A 27,008-nucleotide genomic window follows, 5' to 3' on the forward strand; every position below is an offset into this window, starting at 1 on the left:
AAATTCTCCAAAAATATGTTAGTAACTAGAAGTCTTGCTGCATCATTTTTGCCACACCAGAGCCCATCTCTTTTCCATCTGTACTCATTTCCAAAGCTTCTCCCTCTAACTCTTCACTGACATTTTCTAGTCCAGAGTATCTGATCAATTACTGTAGACTGAACTCTGGACTTTTCTTGTGCCCAAAAACTTTCATTGAGATGTACAACGTGAAGAAAGCATACTTATATTGAGAGATATTTAAGGTGGAGTTTGCCACTTGCTTAGTCTTAAATATTGTAATGTATGACAGGAGCAGAATCTGTGGTTTCACTGGAGGGAAAGATTTTTTCACAGCAATAGCTTATACTGAATTGATTAATGAATAGTTTAGTATGTGACATTAAATATTACCTGAACACAGTGCTCAACGACAGGATGAGACTTCTGATGGGACTTGCTGTGAAGACCAGATAAGAAACACATCTGGCAGATGTCGAAGTTGAGACACTTCAGACAGCGGTATCTGCCAATTAAAATAGAAGCATAGCTTACATCACTGGTAGATGAGAAAAAAAAAATCCAGGTGGAGAATGAGCACCCTAAAATATACAGAAGATGTCCGAACTACCAAATCAGTGTAAAGTTTCTCCTAAACTATAGGATTATTAAATGACTCTAATGCATTTATTTACTCAAATAAATCTTCATTTTAAAGTATTTTCAAATGGCATTATATTAATGCCGCATACGCTATGGTATAGAGGTCTGATTTATTTCCCAAAATACGAAGTGCCTTCTACATGCAGGGTGCTGTGCACTACAACCTTTAGGATAAACCCTTAAATCTGCAGCCATGTTTTGTGCAGCTGCACAATGGACTCAAATGCTTTGAATTTAATAGCTAAGTTTAAAAAATAGATTTCAATAAAATCAAATTTTGGCTTTCCTTAAACTTTTGGAGGATATGATAATATTGGGCCTGTATTCCTGCATGGTGTTGGGGAAAATTAAGCCATAGATAACAGATTTAAAAATAAGCACTCATCATTTTATAGGAGTCTGTATGTAGGAAAGACGTAAGTGGAGGAGGGGAATTCCTCACCACACCCAAGTTTCTGGACCCATCAACATTGGAGATTTTTTCCTGATGAGAAATGACAACCTTAAATGCCTTTGTAGTCAGAAGGAGAGGAGAGAGTCTTGACACACTCTGGTTAGGAGGGGTGTCCCATAATACTCAGGAAACTATTGCGATGTTAGTGGGGAGCTAGTGAGACCTAGCAAACATCAGTTAGTAACTTTTAAGGATATTTGAGTGGGACCATGTTGTTTGTCTACAAAATAACAGGGAGCTATACATTTTTCCCCGATATGTAAATTCTCTTCTCTAACTGCAGTGTGTGAGGTATAAAGCTCTGTCCTCATATGGTGATAGTTGGTGAGAACCAGGCGGCAGCTACTCCTTTTAGACTGGACATACAGTTCTGAGCTAGCCATAGTCTCTACCTGTCCTATTTCCTTCATGTACACCACTTGCCTTGCCTCTGAAGCATCTGGGTTTTCAACCCCTATCTTAAAAGTTACAAAAAAGAAATATGACAAGATTCCAGTGCTCTTAAATTTCATATCTTGCGGCAAAACTTTGACATGGAAGGTTGAAACTTCCAGAATTAGGCAATGTGTGATTAAGTGCCCAATGAGAGGCATGGAGCAGAGGGTTATAGCAGGGAGGCAGAGGGAGAGCCCTATGGGCTGGTGTGGTCTGGAAAGTGAGACTCATGCTATACATGGAAAGCTGGGCTGGAGATTAAAGCAAAAGAAATCCCAAGTAGAAAGAAGAGGAGGAATAAGGCAACGAAGATTGGGATAAGTAAGAAGGGTTTAGAGGGCATTGAATCTATCAGACCTGCTAATTGCCCTGAATAACAGCAGGAAAAAACCTTGGAAAGCTTCTGAGGCCAGATGGCAGAAGGTTTGATGGTTTGATCCATGTCATTTAGAGGCAGAGCAAGAGAATGTAAATACCTTGAGATCGCCCCTCAGCTACCTTTGTTCACTGCTGTACTTCCAACCCTGAGTCCCATGGCAGGATATTAATAAATAGTGTGGGATGATATAATAGCAGCTAGCATTTTTGTGCGTGTTCTATGTGCAGGCAGTGTACATGTGTTGACCCAGTTAATCCCCATGGAAATTCTGTCAGGTATTCTCACAATTACTCTCATTCTGCAGATGAGGAAATGGAACTAAAGAGAGTTTATGTAACTTGCACAAAGTTACACAACTACTTAGTAAGTAGTAGAAGATTTTGAGTCCCAGGTTACTATCTGAATTGATGGCCTGCCATTTTAACCACTAGAATAGACCACACTATTCTAGAATAGACCACCACTCCTCAAGGCAGGAGCCCTGAGTTTGAATTCACGTACCATCATTACTACTTATAGCAGTTCTAATAGTTGAATTGGAAACTTAAGCTCACTTAAGTTTAGGAGAATGCCTGGTGCATGGTAGGTTTTTCAATGAACGTTAATTGAATGAAGTTGGATATATGACTTAGTTTCTTCAACTAAGGAAAAATGGAGCTAGCAAACCCTATCCTCCTGGCCTTGCAAAATTTTTGGAAAACTTTAAAAGTTGTTTAACATACATTAATGGGAAGACATTCACTTTTTCAACGAAGTGTACAACATAATAAACTATTGTTATAAGGATTATTTGATGAGCCATCCATGCTGGCTGCTTTATCAAGCATTAACTAGACGGCTGTGACTGGCTTATCTAGGATAATAAGCTGATCTATCCTTAAATTTGTTCCTCTGTGCTCTGCAACTACCTACAGGTGTATGAGAATGGTTATTGTGGGGGGTAATGAGATTGGCCCGTTGTTGATGTTTTTACCAATATAGAACCCAGGTTTTTCCCCAATTTCATTTCAACCTTCCATGGCTATCACAGAGCAAAAATGTCACATGTCCTTCCAGAATTTAAATCTTGGATTAGGGCCACTCTATGGTCTTTGCACCTTCTTTTTCTTTAGAAGGCCAAATCTTTGTCCTCTTCCTGCTACCTGCACATCTGCAAGTGCTTCTCCTCTAACATAACTTTCTTCTTCTCCCAAGAAACCAAAGCTACTAGTTGAGTTTTTTTGAGATCCCAAAACACAAGTTTAAAGCTAAGATTATAATATATCCAGGCAATGGTTAATAGAATCAGAAGTTTAGAGCTAAAGAAGTCTCAGACATCATTTGTTCTACCCTGCTGAATTTTACTAAAACCAAAACAAAACAAAAAACAAAAAACCCAAAACTGAGGTCCATAGAGGTTAAATACCTTGCCCAGGTCTCCCAGCTCTTTGTATATAGGACACCTGTTTATTGCCTTGGGTGTATAAGAGGAAAGATGGTTTACATGGAGGCATTTTAAAGAAATTCTGTTCTCATTCTCAACAGATATGTGAGGTATAGCATTTCTTGGCCTCTAGCCTTTGCCATTTTTAGGGGCGGCTTAAGTAAGTCACTCAAATTCTTTGAGACTCAAATTTTATCATCTATAGAATACAAATAGTATCTGCTTTATGTTACATATAATAATTTTGAAAAATATGTCGACGTAAAAGTTGTGTTTTATATAATTGCAAAGTTAATCTTGTACTTGACCTAGGGCAGGACTGGCAGTAACTCCTTAACTAATACTTGCTTATTGGTTAAATGATTATAATGTATTCATAACGTGGTAAATCATATTCAGATTTCCCCATTGTCCAATATAAATAATTTATTTTTCATTTTTGTAAGAAGATTTCCTTGTCCCTGCTTGCTTGGTTTCCAACAGTCCTGTTCATTTATATGTGTTATTGTCTAAAGTTCAGTTACTTGCAGAATTTTTATGAATGAAGTTTTACTGTGTCTTGCAAATTCTCTGCAAACCCAATTCATTTTCTTGGCAAAATTAAAACCAGATCTCCAGTTTTTTGGTGTACCAAGCAGACCTAGTTTATCTCCATGGGGAGCATATTTCAGTTCTGGGTTAGCTAGGGTCAGAAAGCATGGGAAAGGAAAAGGAACAAAGTGAGCAGGAGCTGAGGCCTGAGGCCTCTTGTCCCCTTCTCCTTCCGGGCACCCTCAGTTTTGCCTTGTATTTAGCTGCCTGATGTCCCATAGCTCTAGTCTTCCCACATTCCCGGCCCCTGTTCACTCATCGTGAATAATGGCATCTTCCATGCCTGGCCTACACCTGGTGGTTTCTTTCTCTTCTCCCAAGCTTTAATGATAACCTATTTAACTTCCTTATGGTTTTATTTATGGGAGACCTATAACACTCTTTCTCCAGGATGGGATTTTGACTGTTCTCCTCAAAGCTATGGAAATATTTGCATCTCCCACCTCCAAATCTAGCTCTCTAATCTGCTTTTAGCTCCAGGTGGAGAGAAGATCAGGCCTGAGTTGCTCTCATGAATGCTGATCATCTGTGTGAGCATGAGGCTCATTTGCAGTTGTCTGCACAGGGAGGCAGCAGAGCATCATGGCTGCAGAGCAGAGACTCTGGATTTAGGCTGCCAGCCTCTGCGGCTTGCTAATCATGTAGGTTATTTAACTTCTCTGCAAATTGGGGATAATAATACAACCCTTTGCATAGGCTTACAACACATTTTAAATGAAATGGCCCATGGGAACTGCTCAGCTTGGCATTTGTCTAACAGTTAACAAAAGTAGTGTTGTTAGGATGATGATGACGATGGATGGCTCAATACTTAAAAGGTTTCTTTGGAACAAAAGACAGGCCAGGTGCAGTGGCTCACACTTGAAACCCAATGCTTTGGGAGGCTGAGGCAGGAGGATCACTTAAGAGCAGGAGTTGGAGACCAGCATGGGTAACACAATAGGATCCCGTCTCTACAAAAAATAGAAAATTAGCTGGGCATGGTGGCCTGTGTCTGTACTCCCAGCTACCCAGGAGGCTGAGCTGCAAGGATGACTTGAGTTTAGGAGTTTGAAGCTGCAGTGAGCTATGATAGTGCCAGTGCACTCCAGCCTGCGTGACAGAGACCCTGTCTCTAAAACAAAACAAAACAAAGACAAAATGTGTTCCCCTTAGAGGAAGAAAATGTCTATTAGTCACATTATGCATCAGTGGAAGAATTTAATATTTCATCCATTATAGAAGATAAAAGACAATTTATTATCAACCAGGATGCCTCCTGCCAGGAAATCATTGAGCCAAAAAAGTCAACTGAATTTCAGATGTGCAAGGAGGACCCCAAAAAGAATCTGAAGGGATGCAGCTCCAACTGAGAACCCTACGGAGAATGATAATCCGAGAAATGCTGCTGATGGCTGTACCTGAGTCCCGTGATTGGGAAAGTCCTGCAGATGGTACACCGAGCAGGGTGAGTGACTCTTTCAGCAGCTGATAACCGGTGGCAGGTCGGGAGCCACAGGAGGATGGAAGGCTCAGATTGGACCCAAGACAGGAATTTCTCTTCTTTGATTGCTGGGCTCAACACCTGAAAAACAGTGGCACCCTAGATGTGTTTTTAGGCATGACTTGATATTTTCATTTTCTTTTCTGACTCCAATTCTGTCAGCTCTGCTGAAGAAGTTTATCATAGGAAAAGCTGGAGGTGAGACTACCTCCTAAATTCAGTTATCTGAGATGCTGTGTGGAGTAATAATAGGTCTGTAATGTAAATCAGTCAGCAAACTATCCCAATGCACCATGTCTGTCCCCATCTCCAGGGACATTTGCAAGGCACTCACCCCTTGGAAACAGCTGCGGGTGGCACTTTCCACAGGGCACAGAGCACGACTCTCTCCCACAACAGTTGGGATCTGCAAGAGACAACCTCATCTTAGCTGTTAGAAAGTGGAGAAATATGTCGTCTCCGGGAGCAGCAGGGCTGAGAGCTGGTGCTCACGGCCGTGCAGTCACAGGTATTTGGTATCTGAGACCAGGTGAACTGTCTCAATCCAAGAGAACAAAGCAATGCATAGGTTTTGTGCAATGTTTGGGTTAAGACAATGAATAAGCAAGTGGGAAAGGGAGGAGGGAGGAGGGTAAGGGAAGGAAGTCTGCCAATGGGGTGATAAACTGCTTCCTTCTGTTTTATTTTCTCGTGATTCCAAATTATTTTAACCTTTCTTTGCCTTTTTTCACATATGAAATGAAATTAACAATAATACTGTCTTAAAGTTTAGAGTTTTAGAATATATATACCTTTTTTTTTTTTACTTTAAGTTCTGGGATACATGTGCGGAACATGCAGGTTTGTTACATGATATACATGTGCCATGGTGGTTTGCTGCACCTGTCAACCTGTCTAGGTTTTTAAGCCCTGCATGCATTAGGTATTTGTCCTAATGCTCTCCCTTCCCTTTGCCCCACCCCTTGACAGACCCCAGTGTATGATGTTTCTCTCCCGGTGTCCATGTGTTCTCATTGTTCAACTACCACTTATGAGAGAACATGCAGTGTTTGGTTTTCTGTTCCTGTGTTAGTTTGCTGAGAATGGTGGTTTCCAGCTTCATCCATGTCCCTGAAAAGGACATGAACTCATCCTTTTTTATGGCTGCATAGTATTCCATGGTGTATATGTGCCACATTTTCTTTATCCAGTCTATCACTGATGGGCATTTGGGTTGGTTCCAAGTCTTTGCTATTATATATATGCATATTTTTAAGACTAGTCAAGTGCAGTAGTGAGAAGCAGGAAAGAGCAGATCAAGAAGTTCAATCTGTAACTGACTGTAAACAATCTACTGAGATAACTCACTACCTTTGGAAAAGCTTAGAGTGGCTTTGAGAAAAACCTTTCCAAACACTTTCATATTATGTCATTTAAGAAATGCCAATTTCTGAGGTAGAGTGGCAATCACTACCTATGTTGAAAGCAAGGGATGAAAGGAAAGGAAATCAGTTTGTCAAAGAGACATCTGCACTCCCATGTTCACTGTAGCACTCTTCATAATAGCCACGTTTCTGGAACCATCTAAGTATCCATTGACAGATGAATGGAATAAAAAATGTGGTACGTAATATACAGCGGAATAGTACTCAGCCTTAGGAAAGAAGGGAATTGTGTCATCTGCAGCAACATGAATTGAACCTAGAGGACAATATGCGAAATGAAATAAGCCAGGCACAGAAAGACAAATACTGCATAATCCCACTTACCTGTGGAATCTAAAAACATTGAATTCGTAGAAAGAGAAGAATAGTGAATATGCCAGGGGCTGAGGACAGGGATAAATGAGAAGGTGTTGATTAAAGGGTAGAAACTTTCAGTTATAAGATGAATAAATTCTGGGGATCTAATTGCAGCATGGCTACTAGTAATAGTACTGTATTGTTTACTTGAAAACTGAGGCCAGGCACGGTGGCTCATGCCTGTAATCCCAGCACTTTGGGAGGTCGAGGTGGGTGGATCACAAACAAGGTCAGGAGTTCAAGACCAGTCTGGCCAATATGGTGAAGCCTCGTGTCTACTAAAAATACAAAAAAATTAGCTGGGCATGGTGGCACATCCTGTAATCCCAGCTACTTGGGAGGCTGAGGCAGGAGAATTGCTTGAATCCGGGAGGCAGAGGTTGCAGTGAGCCGAGATCGCACCACTGCACTCCAGCCTGGGTGACAGAGTGAGACTCCATCTCAAAAAAAAAAAAAAAAAAAGAAAGAAAAAAAGAAAATTGGTGCAAGAGCAGGTTTGAAGTGTCCTCAAACCCCCCACCCCCACAAGACGGTAATGATGGTGGTGACAGATGGGTTAATTAATTTGATTGTGATAATCACTATACAATGTATATCTATCTCAAAACATCATGTTGTACACCTTGAATATATACAGTTTCTGATTATCAATTAAATAGTTTTCAAGAAATAAAGCAAAGAGTAGTTGAGATTTGATATTCTGCTGAAGGTCAAAAAAGCAAGTTAGCAACAGAATTGGGGTCTCACTCCAGGACTCTTACTCTTTCTTGAGGAGTTTCCATGAAGCTTTGTCACAGCCCGACCTTACATGTATTTCAACGGCTCAATCTGTGCCACCACACTCAGTAGTTTCCACCTTTCAGCCACAGTCACCATAAGGCGTTCAATTAAGGCACTAAGAACCTTTTGTGACTGCCAAGATGGCCAGGGACTTGGCTCTGACATCATCTATATGCACAGATACATGTACCTGTCACCTCCATTTATTCCCATTTGGTCACGGGTCCTAATTTCACATCTGATGTCTTCTACAGCACAGGCTGTCAGCAGGCATTGCCCGCAAGCTCAGAAGTAATCTTAGAGACCCTCCTGCTGAGTCCATCAACTCGAATAAACGTTCTTCTAATCAGGAAAGTGGCACTCAGAACCTCTTTGCTGACAATTAGCCAGGCAGAAGTCAACAAACATTTGCGTAATAGTGACAAGATGGCTTGTACTTTAAATTGATAATAATCCTGTCGCCAGTTGAATGTAAGTAACTACTCCCTATGTTATTTAGCCTTTGTCTGAAAGCATAACTCATTACCCATCTTTTGGCTTGGAGTGCTGATGAACTAACTGAAACACTTATTTAGACTGTGTTGCTGATTCAACATTCACCCTCCTCTGATGTCCTTGAGCTCTGGGAAAGGAGTTTTACTTCATTTGTAAAATAAGGTGGGTGGATAACATAGGATGACTCTCACCAGCTCTGTGATTCTAACACAAGTACAAAGAAAATTCACTTCTGTAGTGGGTTTTCAACCTACATTTTTGCCTATAAAGATGTGCATAAAGATTTTGTGGATGAATGGCCCAAGTAGCTAATTTTTTGCAGGTGCTCTAGGAAGAATTAAACATGGCTAGATGGCACACCTGCACAGGCAGACACCACTTGAAGTGATCATTACGATGCTTAGGGGAGGATTCGAATCATGTAGTGGGGCCTGGAATTTTCTCTGGGAATCCATTTCTGAGTCCATAATAGCAGTCAATGGGATGATCATTTCTGTGCAAATCTCTGCCTTCCTAAGACCTTCTCAAGAGCATACTAATGACTGGGGTGTGGGTAGGGGCGGAGTGCTGCGGGAGCTTCTAGTTCAGCAGCTCATTGACCTCAGTTGAGCCTGAGACAAGGGCAGATTTTTAGAGCCTGTTGGACCAAGTAGTCAGGAGAGCGCAAAGAATTCTCTAAAAGGAAAATGTCCCTCAGTCCATCCCCTTTCATCACATCTGCTTCTAAGCACCTATCTAGTCTCACCAGTCTGATTGCATAAATCAGGCCCCCATCAACTCAAGTCTTGTGATATGAGATGGGTGGAAGTGAGCCTGCAACTTATGGTGGCTCCCGGAGAAATGCCTTAGAATCAGCAGAACATTTGGTGGTGGGATCTATGTGACTGCTGCAACTACCAGGACAGCTTGGAAGTATCTATGCCTGATATTCTAACCTTACAAATTAAAAAAAAAAAAAATCATTGCTCCATTTAAGAAATAAATATCTTAAATGATGTTTGGAATTTAAGTTAAATATTAATTATTGTGATCATCATGAACACAAAATTTTAATATTAAAACCAAATCAAAGCAAAGATAATTTTGAATAGGTTTTTCCAATCCATACTCCCTGTCCTAGAGATTTTTATTATCTTTCTCCTTATCCCTCCCTGCTCCCATCATGGCTATCCTCAGTTCAGAATTCTTGGTCCAGACCCAGGAAAAAAATGACAGAAAGTTCCTAAGTTGTTACAGTCCAAAACATCTAGTGTGGGGATTTTGTAGGAGCTGGAAGAATGGAGATATCCTTCAAAACAAGGGAAAGGTACAGCAGGACAACAGCATCTACACGCAAGACAATCCAGAGCCTGTTTAATCCTTTTGCAGAAGTTCTTGCTTGGTTACACCAATTTACTTCATTTCAACATTTACAAAACATCTTTGAGGAGGTTAAATTCCCTTGCCTAGTAAGAATAAAAACCAAATCAAATTTACACATTTCTAAAGCACAGGAAATGATGGAAATAATTTTGAGTACTTGACGTGGCACTCCATCTATGCATTCTTTAAGCATTTTTTGGATGTCTTTTAGTATCAGGCACTGTTCAAGGCACTGGAGATATAAAAATGAAATAGTCCAGTGGGGAAGTATCTACCACAATTTGACAAGTGCTACAACAAAATTATGCATAGGAAGTCAAAGAAGTTTTGAGTAGGGAGGTGACAAATAATTGAGTGATATTGAAAGACAAGTAGTGTCTGTCAAGTGAAAGGATAGGCAATTTCTATCAAGTGGGTAGATAGAAATGCGGAAGTCAGGCATGGAGAACTTAGTGCATGTCAGGCACAGATTTTAATACGTACGAGTGAAAAAGGTATAGGAGCATAAGGAAAAATTAAAACACTTTGGAATAAGCAAAAGAGACTATTGGATATGTTTTCAGTGGTGATTATCTGTACCTATAGAGAGATACATCATTGTCTTTGCGAGGCTATTTTACAATTCTATAGAGAGTAAAGTTAACTTGTAGCAAACTTATAGCAATGCAAATAATTCTTATCTATAGACCCCATTAGCTTTAGCCTCATGAGTATGAGTATAATTCATAACCTTCTACTCATAACCTTATGAGTATAAGTTAAGTTATACTCAAGTAACAGCAATGGCTATGGAGGAGAGAGCTTGCATGGAGATATATATAAAGATAGACTTGACACTGAATACATCAGATTCTTTAATAATAAGTGTGGCAAATTAACTGAAACAAATGTACAGTTCTTAAGTATTAGGGATTTACCTGCTGTAGATCTGTTAGTAGTTTTCTCAAAACCCTTCGCGTCATGCGTGGCCCAGAATCATAACCTCCCCTGCTATTTTCTGCGTAGAGCTGAAAAAGAGCTAGACATGTAGGAGGAAAAATCTTTAAAATGAATACTTGCAATGTATCTTTGAAGAGTACTTGCTTTGAAGTAGCAGTCTCTTTGTGGCTATGAAAGGAAAGAGAAGGGAAAGTTATGTTCTTGATTATTGGCTCACTATTTTGAAGGCCTCCAAAACTATGTTTTTATGTGTGTGTGTGTGTGTGTGTGTGTGTGTGTGTGTTTGTTTTTGAGACGGAGTTTCACTCCTGTTGCCCAGGTTAGAGTGCAATGGCACGATCTCAGTTCACCGCAACCTCTGCCTCCTGGGTTCAAGTGATTCTCTTGCCTCTGCCTCCAGAGTAGCTGGGATTACAGGCGTGCGCCACCATGCCCAGCTAATTTTTTGTATTTTTAGTAGAGACGGGGTTTCTCCATGTTGGTCAGGCTGGTCTCGAACTCCCAACCTCGGGTGATCCGCCTGCCTCGACTTCCCAAAGTGCTGGGATTACAGGCATGAGCCACCGCGCCCGGTCACTATCGATTTTGTAATAGCCATAATTTGATAACTAATGGAAATCCATTCACATTTCAACCTCTTGATCATTCAGTGAATCTAGGATGAAGATCATGAGGTTGGTAAACAGAAATGTGAGAATCCTCCCAGGCTTCAAACCAACAATGATTACGGGTGTCTAGGTAATCCCTAAAGAAATAAATTTCAAGAACAACTAAGTAATTAGGAAGTGTAAATTTTGAAAAATTCCAAATTCCTCAAATGGTAAATATTTTTCTTCAATAAACACACAAGCCATGCTGAGTACATGCTGAAGAAGAAGGCCTTGTGGTGGGGATACAGAATACCAGGTTGGGGATTTGGGGCTCACTGCACTTTAGAACACCCGTAGTCCTCCGCATGTTACCTCGGTATTTCGTAAGAGGGCTGTCTCCTGAGAGGGTTATTAGGGCAGCGGCTGCAGGCATAAGCTGGAGAAAACCTGTTCCTGTGCTGCACGGTGACAAACAGAGACAAGAATGGGGGGCCAGGGTTACTTTTGGTGTCATGGATGATAAAAACCATAACTATTAATAGGCATTTTTGACATGATGCTCTAAGTTCTAGCTTTTTTGGCCTCTTATCCTATACCTAGAATTTACCAGAACAGAACATGGAATTAACGTATTTCACCAGTCATTTATGTGTTCCTGCATTCACTCCAAAGTATGTATTGGATGCCTCCTCTGTGCTAAGCACTGTACCAGGCACCAGGGATGCAGGGATAAACCCTGTCTTTATGGAGCAGATAGCATCACTTCCTCAGGCCTCAGTTGCCTGGAAACCAAGCAACAGAGACAAGGAAGGACCAAAGGCAGGCAAAGGAGGAAATATTTATGCAAAAAAAAAAAAAAAAAATCTAGTTCACAGGCCCTCACTCAGAGCCTAATCATCCTTGCCCACTTGCTGGCTAGTTTACAAACCTACTAAACAATTTCTCAAAGGCGGGGGAATTGTTAGAGACACGCACAGATAATAGAAATGACAGTCAAAAGCTTAACGTTTAAGGAAGCTGAAATGAAAAAATAACTTGAGAATGTGTATGTGTATTGTTTTGGCAGTTAAAAAAATTTAAAACAAAACAAAACAAAACAAAAACTAGAAAAGGAAATAACCGTAAGGAATTTGCCCAGTGGTTAAAACGGTGCTTGCTTCTGGGAGGCAGGCTGATGGGTAATAATGTATTTCTTCTTCTTTACTTTTTTCCTCTATTTTCCAAATGTTTTGAATTCACTATGATTTTTGAAAAGTTTATTCTAAAGGATGAAGTCTACTGAGTCAAGGATATATAAGGTAAACCAAATTGAGGAGGGGGCAGAGGAATTGAAACCTTACAGCTCAAAAAACACACCCACCCCTACCACACACTAGCAGAACTATTGACTTCAGAGCATATGTAATCAGCCCTTTGACATGGTCTACACTGGTTTATAAGTTACTCATCCATGCACAGTATTTTCACCCTTATTCTAGCTAAATAAAAAATTGATAATAGTTTACAAAGAAATGAGCAAAGAAGCTAGCAGTAACAAGAATCAAGTGTCGCTTTTCACATGTATGTATAGAAGTGAAAACGCCCTAGCAAAAGGTGTGTATGCTTCTCTGGAGTAGGAATGAATTTGTATGAAGGAAAGAATAATGTGGAATTCTCCCCCTCTTTTTGCTATCCATGAGTCATTTATATTCGTAAAGCCAATGGGCATTTACTCCTTTGTTCTACTCCTGAGGAATAAATCAGTGAAAAACAAAGAAGGCTTCTTATATATCAAACCTCAAGCAAATATCAGCCAGCACCAAATGGTAAATGACCACTGGCAACTAAACATTGCCTTTGAGGTCACAGCACGACATCCACACCCTTACCTGTTGCACATTGTCGTGAGAAGGCTCAGAGTGAGTTCGGGAGCTCTGGGATGCACCTGCCCTGGGTTTTCCTCCCTGGCCTTCTGAAACAGCTCTTGGAGTGTCTGAGAAAGCTGCTGCACAGAAAGGGAGCGCTTGCGAGCTTCCCAGAAACTTGGATGCAGTAGGACCTGCTGAATCCGGGAGCTGTCAATCAAGTCCACTGTAGGAAGCAAATGAAGAATTGAGCCTTATTTTCTGATGGGAACAAAAGACTTCAAATGAAGCAAATGTCATTTACTGTTTTATAATTAAGAACTTTTTATGGTCGCTATTTTCTTTTAAGGGGAATGAAATATGACTACTATTTGGACATATATTCCTTGTGCATAATTCAGGCGTTACTAGTCTACCGATTCATTTGATTTTGGAAAAGTGCATCTGTTAGTAAAGCATAGTTGTAACATTATTACAGTACGGTTTCGAGGATGTTGTTTTATAGAAAGAAGTTAAAAAGGGAAGTGAGAAATGAAAAATACGCTTTCCAAGAAAGTTATGACACGGTGATGAAAAGTTGGGGAAAACATTTTTATACTCTTCATTAAGTGGATTGAATAAATTTACCTTTCCTGTTCAAATATAGTTTTTCTTGTCTGCAGCCTGGCTTCAGAAGCAATATGGTGTGTTAAAAAGCAATTGCCATAGTTAAATAAAAAACAGTGATCTTTATAAAAGAGCAGTTTACTCTTCTATAAAGATCTTTAGGCTAAAGAGTCTGAGAATTCCGCAACTCAGTAATATCACTTTTAACAATCTTGGTTCCATCAGTATTATTATCTAGAGAAGGCACTTAATAAAACTACAGCAGCTTACAAAAAATAATGGTTTATTTCTTATACTGAATATTTTTTGACCACCTTCTCCTAAAATTTTTACAAGGCAATGAATAGAAACAAGAATGTAATAGAGCTAACCCCATAGCTTCTTGCAGAGAGAGGATGACAGATAAAATTAATAAACAGCCACTGGCGCCATCTGAGAGGTGGGGATGTCAACAGCGCCAAGAGCTCCTGGCATTTAAAACACTTCAGCCTGTGAAATCATAAAACCCTGGATTTCTCTCTACTTTGTAAATCAACCTCAGATAAGAAATCTAGCAAGTATAATAAAAAATTTTATTTGTTCTCTGATATTGCTTTTAAGGGGAGAGTCTAAGGAACAGAGGAGCAAGTTTCAGAATGTGACTTAAATAAAAACCTGGCTGCAGGTGGTGAAGGCTGTAAACTCTTTTATCATTAAAACCTGTCACCTGAGCCAGGCATTCTGAACACAGGCTGATTTCATCTCCTGCTGAGAGTTCTATATTACACCAAACCAGATAATAGTGGTGTCCATTAATCTCACCACAAGATTTATACAGCGATGTGTTCCAGATCTTCCTATTTGGAGCTCATGTTATGCTTTATCTTGGTGTTTGGGATTTTCTGTTTTTAAATTTTTGTTTGGATATCTTTTCTAGGTAACATTTTTCAACCACTGATTTTGTGTGTTGTTAATATTTCCCATGAGTATTATTTATATTCACTGTTTCTGATGCCAGAGATAACAAAATGTTGAAAACTGTGCATCCTCAAATTACACTGTGGTACATACTCAGGCGTTCATGATGGGGACATGTGAACAATTGCTGCTAACTTTCTCTGAGAGAGAAATTCTCAAGGAAAATAGCGTAATTGGGGAAATATTTTTAGCCTTTTGTTTGTTCCTGGAATAATAAATAATAGTTATGAGTTTCTTTATCTAGAGCAGTAATCTACATAAAACTGTTTTTAAAACCAAAAATTTCTTCTTCAAAGGAACCTGATACAGAAACATGGCATGAGGCCAGGCATGGTAGCTGATGTCTATAATTCCAGCACTTTGGGAGGCCAACATGGGCAGATCAGTTGAGCTCAGGAGTTCAAGACCAGCCTGGGCAACATGGCGAAACACCTGTCTCTACTAAAAATACAAAAAATTAGCAGGGTGTGGTAGTGCACGCCTGTGGTCTCAGCTACTTGGGAGGTTGAGGTGGGAGGATGGCTTGAGCCTGGAAGGCAGGGGTTGCAGTGAACTGAGATCTCGCCACTGCACTCCAGCCTGGGTGACAGAGTGAGACCCCCCCAACTTACACACAGACACACACACACAAGGAAACACAGTAAAGAAAATAGAGAAGGATGGAGCTGTTTCTGTTGAGGATGTGGTCTCCAAATCTTCCCACCCTGCTTGCAACTCCTCTTCCCACCTGGCTAACTCTTTTGTGCCCTACCCCACATTCACATGTACTTTGTGAAGCCCAATTTGAAAACCACTGCTCTATGTAACTTTTTAGGCAGGAGGAAAAATATTTTAAAATGTCAGCCTTCAGTAGAAATGTCACATATATAACATAACTTAGGTCTGATATGATAAATTTCAGAAATCATTTTACATGAAGTGATTTTTCTTTCATGCAGTGAGAAATCAATAACTGTAGACATGCTGAATGCCTGGTGTTTTTCATAGCTTGGATCCAGTTTATTTTCCACCTTGGAAAATTTTCACAGGATACATGTTTTTACTACATTTTACCTTATTTTGCCTAGATAACAGTATGAGAAAAGAAAAGAAAACCATACATTCAATCAGATATAAATTTAATGCAAAAGGGACAGTTCTCAGGGAATTCTCGAGATAATTTTAAAATTCATGGTCCATGGGTTATTTATTCATTTGTACCTACTTTTGCATGTTCATATATAGATTACAGGTACAACTTGAAAACGCAAATCTTATGTGGTAGATGGAATTTTGCATTTTTATGCTTAAATCTAAAAGTACAGATTTGAAACTACCTTTTTTTTGTAATTTTATTTTGTGTCCATATTGGTATCCTGAAAAGGAAACCAAAAACATTTTCTAGAAGAAGCCAGGGGGAGAAAATATTTAAAAAATTAAAAATCCTCATCCACAGTCATTTCTATCGCTCATCAGCAAAACTACACATGGGTTGCAAGCACGCAATGTTTTCCCATCCCTCCACCTTCTCTGTTGCGAATGGGCTAAATGCACAAATCCAGACTTCCAGAATCCAGCAGTCCACTGCATGGGGGAAGTGTTTGTTTTCTCTATGAATTTTACATCACATATCAAGCTCAGATTATTTCAAATATTTCAGGAGAGCCTATACTTACACTGGCACAGAGTTTGCACTGATCGTAATTTGAAGGCTGTTCTGTAAATGTAATTCTCAATACTATTAAGAGCATCTGTAAAGAAAACATAAAATATTATGAATAAAGAACTGTCTCATTATATAAATCCCACATCCTGGAAGGAAATCCTAGAGATCAGATAAGCTTACTTTATTTTGCAGGTGAGGAAATTAAGGTTTAGAGCTCTTTTTTCTTTCTGTAAACAAATAATAATAGACTTACATTATTCTAGGGCTATGGGTGAACCTACTTCACCTTCTCAGTCCACCAAAAAGTGGGGAATACTCCATCAATCTGTCCACTTTTTATATAAAAAGTCAATGGCCTTTGAAACAAACAGGATAAAAAAACTACATGTAAAATATAAATTCCAGTTTACAAATATATTCTAGTTATACGTGGACACATGTATTTATGCATAAATGAAAAAGACCCCAAAGCTATCCATCTATTCATACATTTAGCCAATATTTATTGAGCCCTTACTATATGGCCCTGGCATGATTCTAGGCCCTTGAAATATAGCATTCAACTAGGCAGATAAAGATGGCCACCCTTGTGGAGCTTAACTTCTAGTACCATCCACCAAACTGGTAACAGTGGACATCTCTGAGTGCTTGAATTATTAGTGTTCACGGTTATTTTCTCTCTACTCAGTATCACCTAAATTTTCTATAAAAAGTATATGCTATTTTTATAATAAGAAAAAGAATTATTAATATACCTTCTTTTGAGAGTTACCACCAGCAATAGCAGTACAACAAGAGCGAGCATTCCTGAGCCCTTCTAGGCACTGAGTGTGTATTTGCCCATTTCACAGTGTAGAGGAGGGGAGAGAGCTCTGGAGCCAGCTATACTTAGTTCTGTTCCTTCATTTTTCTTAAAATGAGTTACTTTTGATCTTCAGTTTCTTCATCAGATGAATGGGAATTACAGTGCATTCCTCAAAGGGTATTTGCACATTTTAAATAAGAAAGTATAGGCAATATACTTCCTAAATTGTTTCTCTTACCTTTCTTAAGGACCCACAATTTTAAATTTTTTCCATTGGTCCAAATTCGATTGTTATTTAATTTAAGAGATTATAACAACATTACAATAGAGCTTTCTGTTGCTTGACTGAAGTGATCAGTGTTCATATCTAGAAAAAATAACTATAGAGTAGATCTCCCTATTTAGTCATATTATCTTTAATGTTATTCAATACAGCTATATAAGATCATACACATTAATAGCTTAGTTTGTTTTAGGCAGTTAAAATGGCGTGTTCTAACTGATTATTGTGGTATAAACCAGTGGACCTTAAAGTACAGTTCCTGGACCAGCAGCAGCAGCAGCATCGCCTGGGAACTTGGGAGAAAAACAATTTCTAACAAAAATCTAAGAAGTCTCTGACACCAGAATCTAGGGGTGAGAATCTAGGGGACAACCTGAGTCTTAGCAGGCCCTGGGGGTAAATCTGATGCAAACGAAAGTTTGAAAACTACTGGTATAAAGGGAATTTATTGCTTCTGCTTTTTATGACTAGTTTGATTATTGAAGGTCTTTGTGACAGCGGTTTCAGTGGAGTCATGGGGGTCAAAATCCAATTGCAGAGGATTGAGCAGTGAGTGTAAGGTGAGGAGAAAACATACAACCAGACAACTTTTTCAAGATCTTATAATGTGAAGGGAAGACAAGAGAGCCACAGCTAGAACAACACATCAAATCGAAATTGGTTTTCAAAGGCAGGAGAAATTCCAGAATGTACGTATAGGTCAGGGAGGAGGAGCCAGGAGAGACAGAGTGGGGTTGAGGACTCAGGAAGTAGGGAATCCAGGTAGTATACGATGTAGCAAAGTCCCTCTCAGAGGGCACTTGTTCCCCTAGCCACCCAGCATCCATTTTTCTTTCTTCAGGCGAACCACCTCCCCTAATCTGAGTCCATGAAATGCCAGTAGTGTCAACTGCAACTCTCCCACTTCCATGGGGGCACGTGGCCCAGGTCCAGCCCATCGATGAGAGCACCATCGCACTCCCCAGAGGTAGGTACACACCAAAGTCAGGTGAGGAATGTTCCAATGAATCTGGGTTCAAGGACTCTTGGTTCAAGTTATCAGGGAAGCAGACTTTTTTTTTTCTGGACTTGAATTTGGAATTATAGATTGGAGCAGCAATCACTCTCTTGTCAGGTTGTATAAAAATGTGAAAGTTAGCCTTTAGGAAGTGGGTCTAGTGTTGGCTTACCTGGGCTCCTCATTCATTTTCCATGTTGCACTGTAGCACAGCTTGCCATATTTTCTCATTTTCATTGAGAATGAAATCAACACACAAAGGTGAGCAGAGATGAACTTAGAGATGGAGAAAAATTGCTTCCTGGTGACAGTGTCCCAGCCCAGGAAAGCTAGTTCTTCCTTTGGTTATTTAATTTATTTTCATTTGTTTTAATTGACAAATATTGTATATATTAATCATGCACAGCATGTTTCAAAATATGTATATCTCTTGGAATGGCTACATCAAGCTAATTAACATATATATTATGTCACATATTTATTTTTTGTGGTAAGACTATTTAAAATCTATTCTCTTAGCAATTTTGAACAATATAATACATTGTTATTAACTATAGTCACCATGCTGCACGGTAGATCTCTTGTTTGGGTTAGTAACTTTATAAGGTAAATAGCCTCTTTGAGGTAAGTTTGCTGCCACAATCGCTGAAGTATTGCTAACTGCTCCCATCGCTGCAGTAGAGAGGGGAGGAAAACGCACAGGTGAAGGAATTAGCTTTGGTAAGAAGCCGTCTCTCGTTCCCTGAAAGGACTTATAAAAGGAGACGATGGGCTGGGGAAATGGCCATGTCTGAGAGCTTCTGTTTTCTTTGTAAAGTTGGGGGCATGTTCACACATTTAGAGTTAGGAGGAGGTGGTGGGGTAGAAAACTTGAGGAATAGTGAAGATTTGCACGGTGATAGTGAAGGGTGAAAGAGGAAATCAGTCAAACACTTTGGAAAGAACTGCCAAGCAGCAGTGCATCTCCAGTATTTCCGGTGGTAACGAATTCCAATTAGAGTTTACACCCAGAAACACTCATTCTGAGGCAAGGATTTCACACACAAGCAAGCTCTGAGGCCAAGACTTACTTGTATAAATATGATGCCCAGAGGAAGAAGTCCTGAGGAAAATGAAACTACTTTCAAATGTAATGTTAGCTGATTAACATAAAACTCAGGCAATAAGGTGTTAGCAGGGTGTGCTGGGGAGTTTTGTGACTAGAAACACAGCCTAGAAACAAACTGAAAGAGAGAGAGAGAGACAGAGAGAGAGAGAGAGAGAGAGAGACAGACAGACAGGCAAAGGAAGAGAGTAAGACAGACACAGTGAGACAGTGAGTCTCCAGCCTTGGAATAGGCCCTGAGCAAAAATGAAACAAGGAACTTCTTGGTGTATTTCTTTGATTCAAACATATGTGGCAAGGTAACTTGTGGTAACATTCATTTTTGTCTTGTTCTTGCAGCAAGGGGGAGAATTTAAATAATGGAAAGGCAATGTTTCTGTGTTCATCCTGTAAGTCTAAGCTGTTTTCACTTCTCTGGGAGATCTAACAATGTCTCTGTGTTTAAGGGCCACTCTTTTTTTTTTTTTTTTGAGACGGAGTCTCTCTCTGTCATCCAGGCTGGAGTGCAGTGGCACGATCTCTGCTTGCTGCAAGCTCCGACTCCTGGGTTCACGCCATTCTCCTGCCTCAGCCTCCTGAGTAGTTGGGGCTACAGGGGCACACTGCCACGCCCGGATAATTTTTTTTTTTTTTTTTGTATTTTTAATAGAGATGGGGTTTCACCGTGTTAGCCAGGATGGTCTCAATCTCCTGACCTCGTGATCTGCGGGCCTCAGCCTCCCAAAGTGCTGGGATTACAGGCGTGAGCCACCACATAAGGGCCACTCTTAAAGTCACCTCCACTCAGGGCTTCATATGAAAAGATGGACAGGCCCATGAAAGAATTAATCTGGAATTTTCCTGGAGGTGGAGAGAGGCTGATGCCTGGACAAGAAGCTGGGAAATGTCTGACTGGGTTTAGGAGGTGTTTCCAGGGCTACCCTTCCTAGCAGACCCCTGAGTGGAGGGATGGCTGCATGGTGTAGCCAGGGAGGCCAGCCACAGGCGTGATGAGGACTTCTGTGTCCAGTCTTGATATGGAGTCCCATGTCTTCAAGTGGAATACAAAGCCAATGGCAGAGAGCATCACAAGTGTTGGTCACAGTGGACTTCAATCAGGGCCCTGACCAAGGTTCAAGGTAGCAGCCTTAGAGCTTTCTGTCTCCCAGGGATAGTTCCCTCCCATACTTAGCCTAAATTTCATATCAAGGTACAGTGACTTGATTTTGATTTAGGAAATGATGTTTCTTGCCCTTGAGTGTTGTGGGGTAAAGTCCTAGCTGTTACACATAAGATACTGAGTGCCAGGCACTATGCGGAGCCACAAAGGGGATTACAGTGCTGAACCAGGCCAGAGCCATCCCAAAGTAGTGAGAGCATGCCACAGGCCTCTCTCTGAATATATATTGATCCAACAGTCAGCATATGATCATGAATTAAAGATCCCTATCTCAGGTGAAGCGGGCTGTGCCTAAACATTGTCACCCAAACAAGAGAAGTGGTTTAAAAACCCTCTACATGTTTTCCTTTCTTTTTCAAGAGGTGCAAACATAAAAAATAAAAAAATAATAAACTACAATTTGCTCTAAATCTTTTGTTATTCACCATTTCCTTAGGCTTTAAAAATGCTTAGTTTTCAGATAAGACAACAATGTTAGAGAATGGGAGATGTCAGAAATTCCTCTGTCCTATGTCTGGAGAAAAAAAAACAAATTGAGAGTAGGCATAATAGGGTGGAAATAATTTACCACAGTGTAATGCCCAACATTTCTTTCCTCTGGAAACTGGCCAGTGTTTGTGCCCTGGTTCCTCTCAGATGCACCAAGCAGATACAGAGAATCAGCAGACAAGGGGCTCTGCAAGTTCCCAGATGCTGCTATCGGTGGAGGAGCAACTCTGTAGCTGCTCTACCATCTGGCCATCACTCTCCTGTCAAGTTATGCTTTGCAGCGTCATCTGATGAAGTTATGCAGCATAACACAGCAAGCTGTGATACAGTGCAACATGGAAAATGAATGAGGAGGCCAGGTAAGCCAACACCAGACCCACTTCCTAAAGGCTAACTTCCATTTTTTTTCTGATGATACAAAAAAACAACAACAACAAAAAAAACAAACTCAAGAAAGGAAGAAATTACCAAATGTATCACGCCCAAAGCTATGAACAAAGTAGTTTTAGATGCTTAAAGAAATAGTAACACAAGCTACATGTTCTTGTTCATGGAAGCAAAATGATTGGGAAATATCTTTTGACCGGGATTCTTGTTTTTGCTTAGCTCCATCAATATATTTATTTTCCACAGATACTAAGGTGGATGTAATACAATTCTTTCAAATGTCCATCATCTACTTTGATGATCCAAAATAGATGCTTTAGGCCAGTGGTCCTCAGAGTGTGGTCCCAAGTCAGCAGCATCAGGTCACCTGGGAACCTGTTAGAAATGCACATTCCTGGACTCTTCCCCAGACCCACAGAATCACAAACTTTGCAGCATATTAACAAACCTTTCAGGTGATTCTGATGTGTGCTAATTTTGAGACACATTGTCTTAGAAAAAGTAAATTGAGAGTTGAATGGATTACCTACTGCTTTGTGTAAAGCATATTAATATGAGAGCCCAAATTTGGAAAACCCAAAGGTATTGGAATCATTTATAATGTTGTTTTAGATAAACAACTAGGGATTGTACAGAATTTCATATAAAACAAGCAAGGTAACAATGTAGATTTCGGTTAGGGGAGTAAGGCTGCAAATAGATCCAGCAATAGAAATGCCACAGATCAGTTCTTGGCATTCAGCGAAGTTAGAAGAAAGGGGAACTAGTTTCTCCATATCCACTTATAAAATTTTCATATAGTGACAACCATGAGGCCTTTCTCCCAACTTGAACCACACAGTACTGTGAACTTACCCATGACATTAAAATATATATGATAAGTTCATTTTAATAGTAAACTATGAATATACATAAAACTAAGGTAATAGTTTCTGTGTATTTGAATAGTAATTCAAATGTAATTATGCTGACATCAAGTCTTTTGTTAGATTATTTTTGGTGCTTTTGAGACAATAGACCAAATATTCTTCAGTACATGGTGGATTTCTGTTTAGAAGAGAGAGAAAGCCACTTTAATCAAATAACAGTTTCTTTTCAGCCAGAAATTTGCCAAATGTTTACTCTCCTTCAAATCAGAGGTCTGAAAATATAACATCTGTGCCTAATTTTTCTGTTTACAAACTATGCTCAGAAACTTGACAATAATACTCACCTTGTTTATCTGGATCCATTTCACAAATTTCTTGGAATGACAGATGGCGGTTGGGTCCCTGTAACTAGAAATGAACCAGTATTTTAAGCAGAAGGTTTTGCAGCAGAGGAATGAGGCCAGGGGAACAAAAAGGCAACTAAACAAATCGTTTTACCTGTGGAAAGTGACTGCAAAGTGTTCAAGGAGACTGAAATATCTCGGGAGGAAAAAGCAAGGAGAAACATAGAAGTAGAGGCTCTCGATACTGGCCACGCTTCTCAGAAAACTGAGAACAGCTCCTGAAACTAATACCGTGATGACTTAGAGCCTTTGAGGCATTATAATTTTAAGAGTGGACTGTATTCTTACTTTAAGATGATTCAATTTGCTTGAACTTTAAGAACAAAATTTGAAACTCTCAATTCTTAAATTTCTAATGACACTATGCTAAATAATTCTACATATTAAATTTCTAACAAAAGCTATCAATTTGTCACATATATGCATATATACATACATTATGTATATGTATACATAGGATTCTGTTAATAATTTTTAAAAGAGTAGTCAATTAGCTACCTTTGTTAATTGTTTCATGTTGCAACTATTGTTCAAACAACACACACACATGAAAGGTTTGTGGAAAATGTATACTTTGAAAAAATTAGGCAAGGATTTCAAAATGTTTTTTTGTACCAAAATGAACTCACACTAGCATGTTGAAGCATGTCTAAACAGGCTTTAGTCTGAAGCACTAAGAAGGATAAGGTATCAGTTTGAAAATAGCTCTTAGAGCAACATGAATTCTGCTAAAATGGAAGCAAGAACAAATGTCAAATTTATGGTGAAGCTCGGGTGGTAAAATAGTGAAATAATTGATGCTTTACAAAAAGTTTATGGGGACAATGCCGTATGGGGACGATGCCCCCAAATAAATCAGTAGTTTACACCATGGAATACTATGCAGCCATATAAAGGAACAAGATCATGTCCTTTGCAGGAACATGGGTGGAGCTGGAAGCCATTATCCTCAGCATACTAACACAGGAACAGAAAACCAAAGACTGCATGTTTTCACTTATAAGTGGGAGCTGAACAATGAGAGCACATGGACACAGGGAGGGGAACATCACACACTGGGGCCTGTTGGGGGTGAGGAAGAGGGAAAGCATCAGGATGAATAGCTAATGTATATAGGACTTAATACCCAAGTGTTGGGCTGATAGGTGCAGCAAATCACCATGGCACACATTTACCTGTGTACCAAACCTGCACGCCCTACACATGTATCCCAGTACTTAAAATAAAATAAAATTTTAAAAAAAGAGAAGACAAAAGAAATCAGTAGTTCACAGAGAGAGAACTCATTTTGAGAAGGGATGAGATGATGTGGAAGATGAAACCCACAGCAACAGACCATCCACATCAATTTGCAAGATAGAAATGAAGTTTTTCTTTAAAGAAAAGTGAATGCTATAATTTAAGAGGACAAACAACAGAAGAAACAATAGCCAACTCCATAGATAGAATTGTGTAAGCTGATTGAGCTCACACAATTCTAACTGAAAAATTGAAGTTGTGCTAGCTTTCTACTAGAAGGGTGTCAAAACCATTACACATAGATCAGTTACAGACAAAAGCAGAGTCAATGGAAATTTTAAACATGTGGGACCAAGATTCTGGAGCCTTTCTTTGAAGAATTGTAACAAGAGATGAAACATGGCTTTGCCAGTATAATCCTGAAGACATAGTACAATCGAAGCAATGGCTACCAAGAAATGGAAGTGGTCCAGTCAAAGCAAAAGCAGACCTATCAAGAAAAAAGGTTCTGGCAACAGTTTTCGGGATGTTCCAGGTATTTTGCTTGTTGAAGGGCCAAAAGAACAATAACATCTGCTTATGATGAGAGTGTTTTGAGAAAGTTAGCCAAAGCTTTAGCGAAAAATACCCAGGACAGCCTCACCAGCGAGTCCTCCATGACACTGCTTCTGCTCATTCTTGTCATCACATAAGGACAATTTTGCAAGTGATTTGAAGAGAAATCATTAGGGATCCACCTTACAATTCTGATTTGGCTCCTTCTCTCTTCTTTTTGTTTCCTAATTTTAAAAAATCTTTAAAGGGCACCTAGTTTTCTTCAGTTAATAATGTCAAAAGGACTACACTGACATGGTTAAATTCTCAGTACCCTCGATTCTTTAAGGATGGACTAAATGGCTGGTATTATCACTTACAAAAGTGTCTTGAACTTGATAAGGCTTATGCTGAAAAATAAATTTGTTTTTATTTTTATCTTTTAATTCCATTTTTCCATGAACTTTTGAAGTCTGTGTGTGTGTCTAATATTATATATATATATTCATTTTCAACAAAAAGAATGGGTTATGGTATAAGAAAAGGCTTATTAGTTCTCAGAAAAAGATGTAACATGGGTACATAACTACCTGTGTTATCATGGGTAGTTTAAAACTGATTTTAGAAGTTATATGATAATTAAATTTAAATAATACTTTACCGCCCTTCTAATGAATGAATGGATTAGAGCACAAGTTATTTGGGCAGATAAATAACATTTTACAAAAAGCAAAGTTAAAGAAAAATCTGATTACTTTCATTCTTTAAAAATATAACAGCGGCCAGGAACAGTGGCTCTCACACCTGTAATCCCAGCACTTTGGGAGGCTGAGGGAGGCAGATCACCTGAGGTTAGGAGTTTGAGACCAGCCTGGCCAACATGGTGAAACCCCATCTTTACTAAAAATGCAAACATTTGCCGGGCGTGGTGGTGGGCGCCTGTAATCCCAGTTGCTCAGGAGGCTGAGGCAGGAGAATTGCTTGAAGCCGGGAGGCAGAGGTTGCAGTGAGCCGAGATGTACCACTGCACTCCAGCCTGAGTGACAGAGCAAGACTCTGTCTCAATAATAATAATAATAATAGCAATAGTGGTAATCTAAGACTTCCCAAAACCTAGCAAGTTTCCATATAAATTCATAAAAATTCAAATATGATTTTTTAGAAAAGTTGTAGCATGAGAAATCAGTTTGGAACTCTTCTTGGTGTAGAAATTCCTGAAGTTCCCAGGTAGGCCTAGAAGCGTGCAGCCTCCTGGCCAGTCAACAGGACAGTTGAATATATGATTTATCTGCCTCCACGCCAGGTCCTTACCTTTCTTAGTTTCCCCAGAGAAGCCTTCTAGTCGAACCTCCATAATTATGACTCAGCAGTTCTGGAAGACAGAAGCTGAGTAAAATCAGGTTTCCAGATATAGCATTCCTATGCAGAGTTGATTTCTTGTTCTGGCTGTCTAGCAATTGTATGCAAAACAGTAATCTCTGAGGCTGCACTATTTTTAAGGGCTCGCAGAAGCACATTCATTAACAATAAAGATCCTGAATAATTTAAGGCTACTCCCACATCTCTTATTTCAAAGGGCCATTTTCATATCAGCTTCATGTGTAGGAGAGGCAGGTAAAACTTCTGGGTGCTATTGAGAGGAGGGTATATCACAGAGAGCAGCAAGCAGTCAGAAGGGCTCCATGTCCCACATAACCGCCACCTTCCAAACCAACTCAGATAGGAGTGATCTAGGAGTGGAACTGAAGTCATTTTATTCTTTCATAAACACAGAGATGTGGTTACACATTTTTAAAAGGCATTAAATATAATGCAGGTCTTGGAAAGGATAGTAATAATTTGTTATGAATGTACAATTCCTCTTAAATTTAAGTATAATCTGAAAACATCTTATTTCTAAAGAAGTTTAGATTAAAAATGAATTTGTTCTAATCCTATTAGGATTTTTAAAAGGTGATGTCACCTGAACCAAATGTATTACAACTTCACCATTAATGACTTCAAGCTGTTGAAAAGGTAGGGAGTTGATATAGTTTGGCTGTGTCCCCACCCAAATCTCACCTTCAGTTGTAATAATCCCCATGTGTCAAGGGCAGGGCTGGGTGGAGAAATTGAATCATGGGGGCTGTTTCCCCTATACTGTTCTCATGGTAGTGAATAAGTCTCATGCGATCTGATGGTTTTATAAATGGAAGTTTCCCTGCACAAGCTCTCTTGCCTGCCACCGTGTAAGATATGCCTTTCCTCTTCCATTGCCTTCGCCATGATTGTGAGGCCTCTCCAGCCGTGTGGAACTGTGAGTTCATTAAACGTCTTTCCTTTATAAATTAC

At 39.6% G+C, this 27,008-nt stretch overlaps 1 protein-coding gene across 1 annotated transcript in view; it reads right to left on the bottom strand.

Annotated features, from left to right (window-relative positions):
- Window positions 1-22,980, bottom strand: part of DYTN (dystrotelin) — a 66,872-nt gene extending 43,892 nt beyond the window's left edge. Inside the window, exons 1-8 of the mRNA XM_010386083.2 lie at window positions 22,845-22,980; window positions 16,417-16,491; window positions 13,223-13,424; window positions 11,727-11,812; window positions 10,743-10,843; window positions 5,742-5,813; window positions 5,325-5,488; window positions 394-505 (exon numbers count right to left, since the gene is read on the bottom strand). Coding sequence (XP_010384385.2) covers window positions 394-505; window positions 5,325-5,488; window positions 5,742-5,813; window positions 10,743-10,843; window positions 11,727-11,812; window positions 13,223-13,424; window positions 16,417-16,491; window positions 22,845-22,863 — 831 coding nt within the window. The 5' untranslated portion in view covers window positions 22,864-22,980. The remainder of the gene's footprint in view (window positions 1-393; window positions 506-5,324; window positions 5,489-5,741; window positions 5,814-10,742; window positions 10,844-11,726; window positions 11,813-13,222; window positions 13,425-16,416; window positions 16,492-22,844) is intronic.
- Window positions 22,981-27,008: the final 4,028 nt, after the last annotated feature.

Source organism: Rhinopithecus roxellana, chromosome 14 (genome assembly GCF_007565055.1).
Source record: "Rhinopithecus roxellana isolate Shanxi Qingling chromosome 14, ASM756505v1, whole genome shotgun sequence".
In the NCBI taxonomy this organism is placed as follows: Eukaryota; Metazoa; Chordata; class Mammalia; order Primates; family Cercopithecidae; genus Rhinopithecus; species Rhinopithecus roxellana.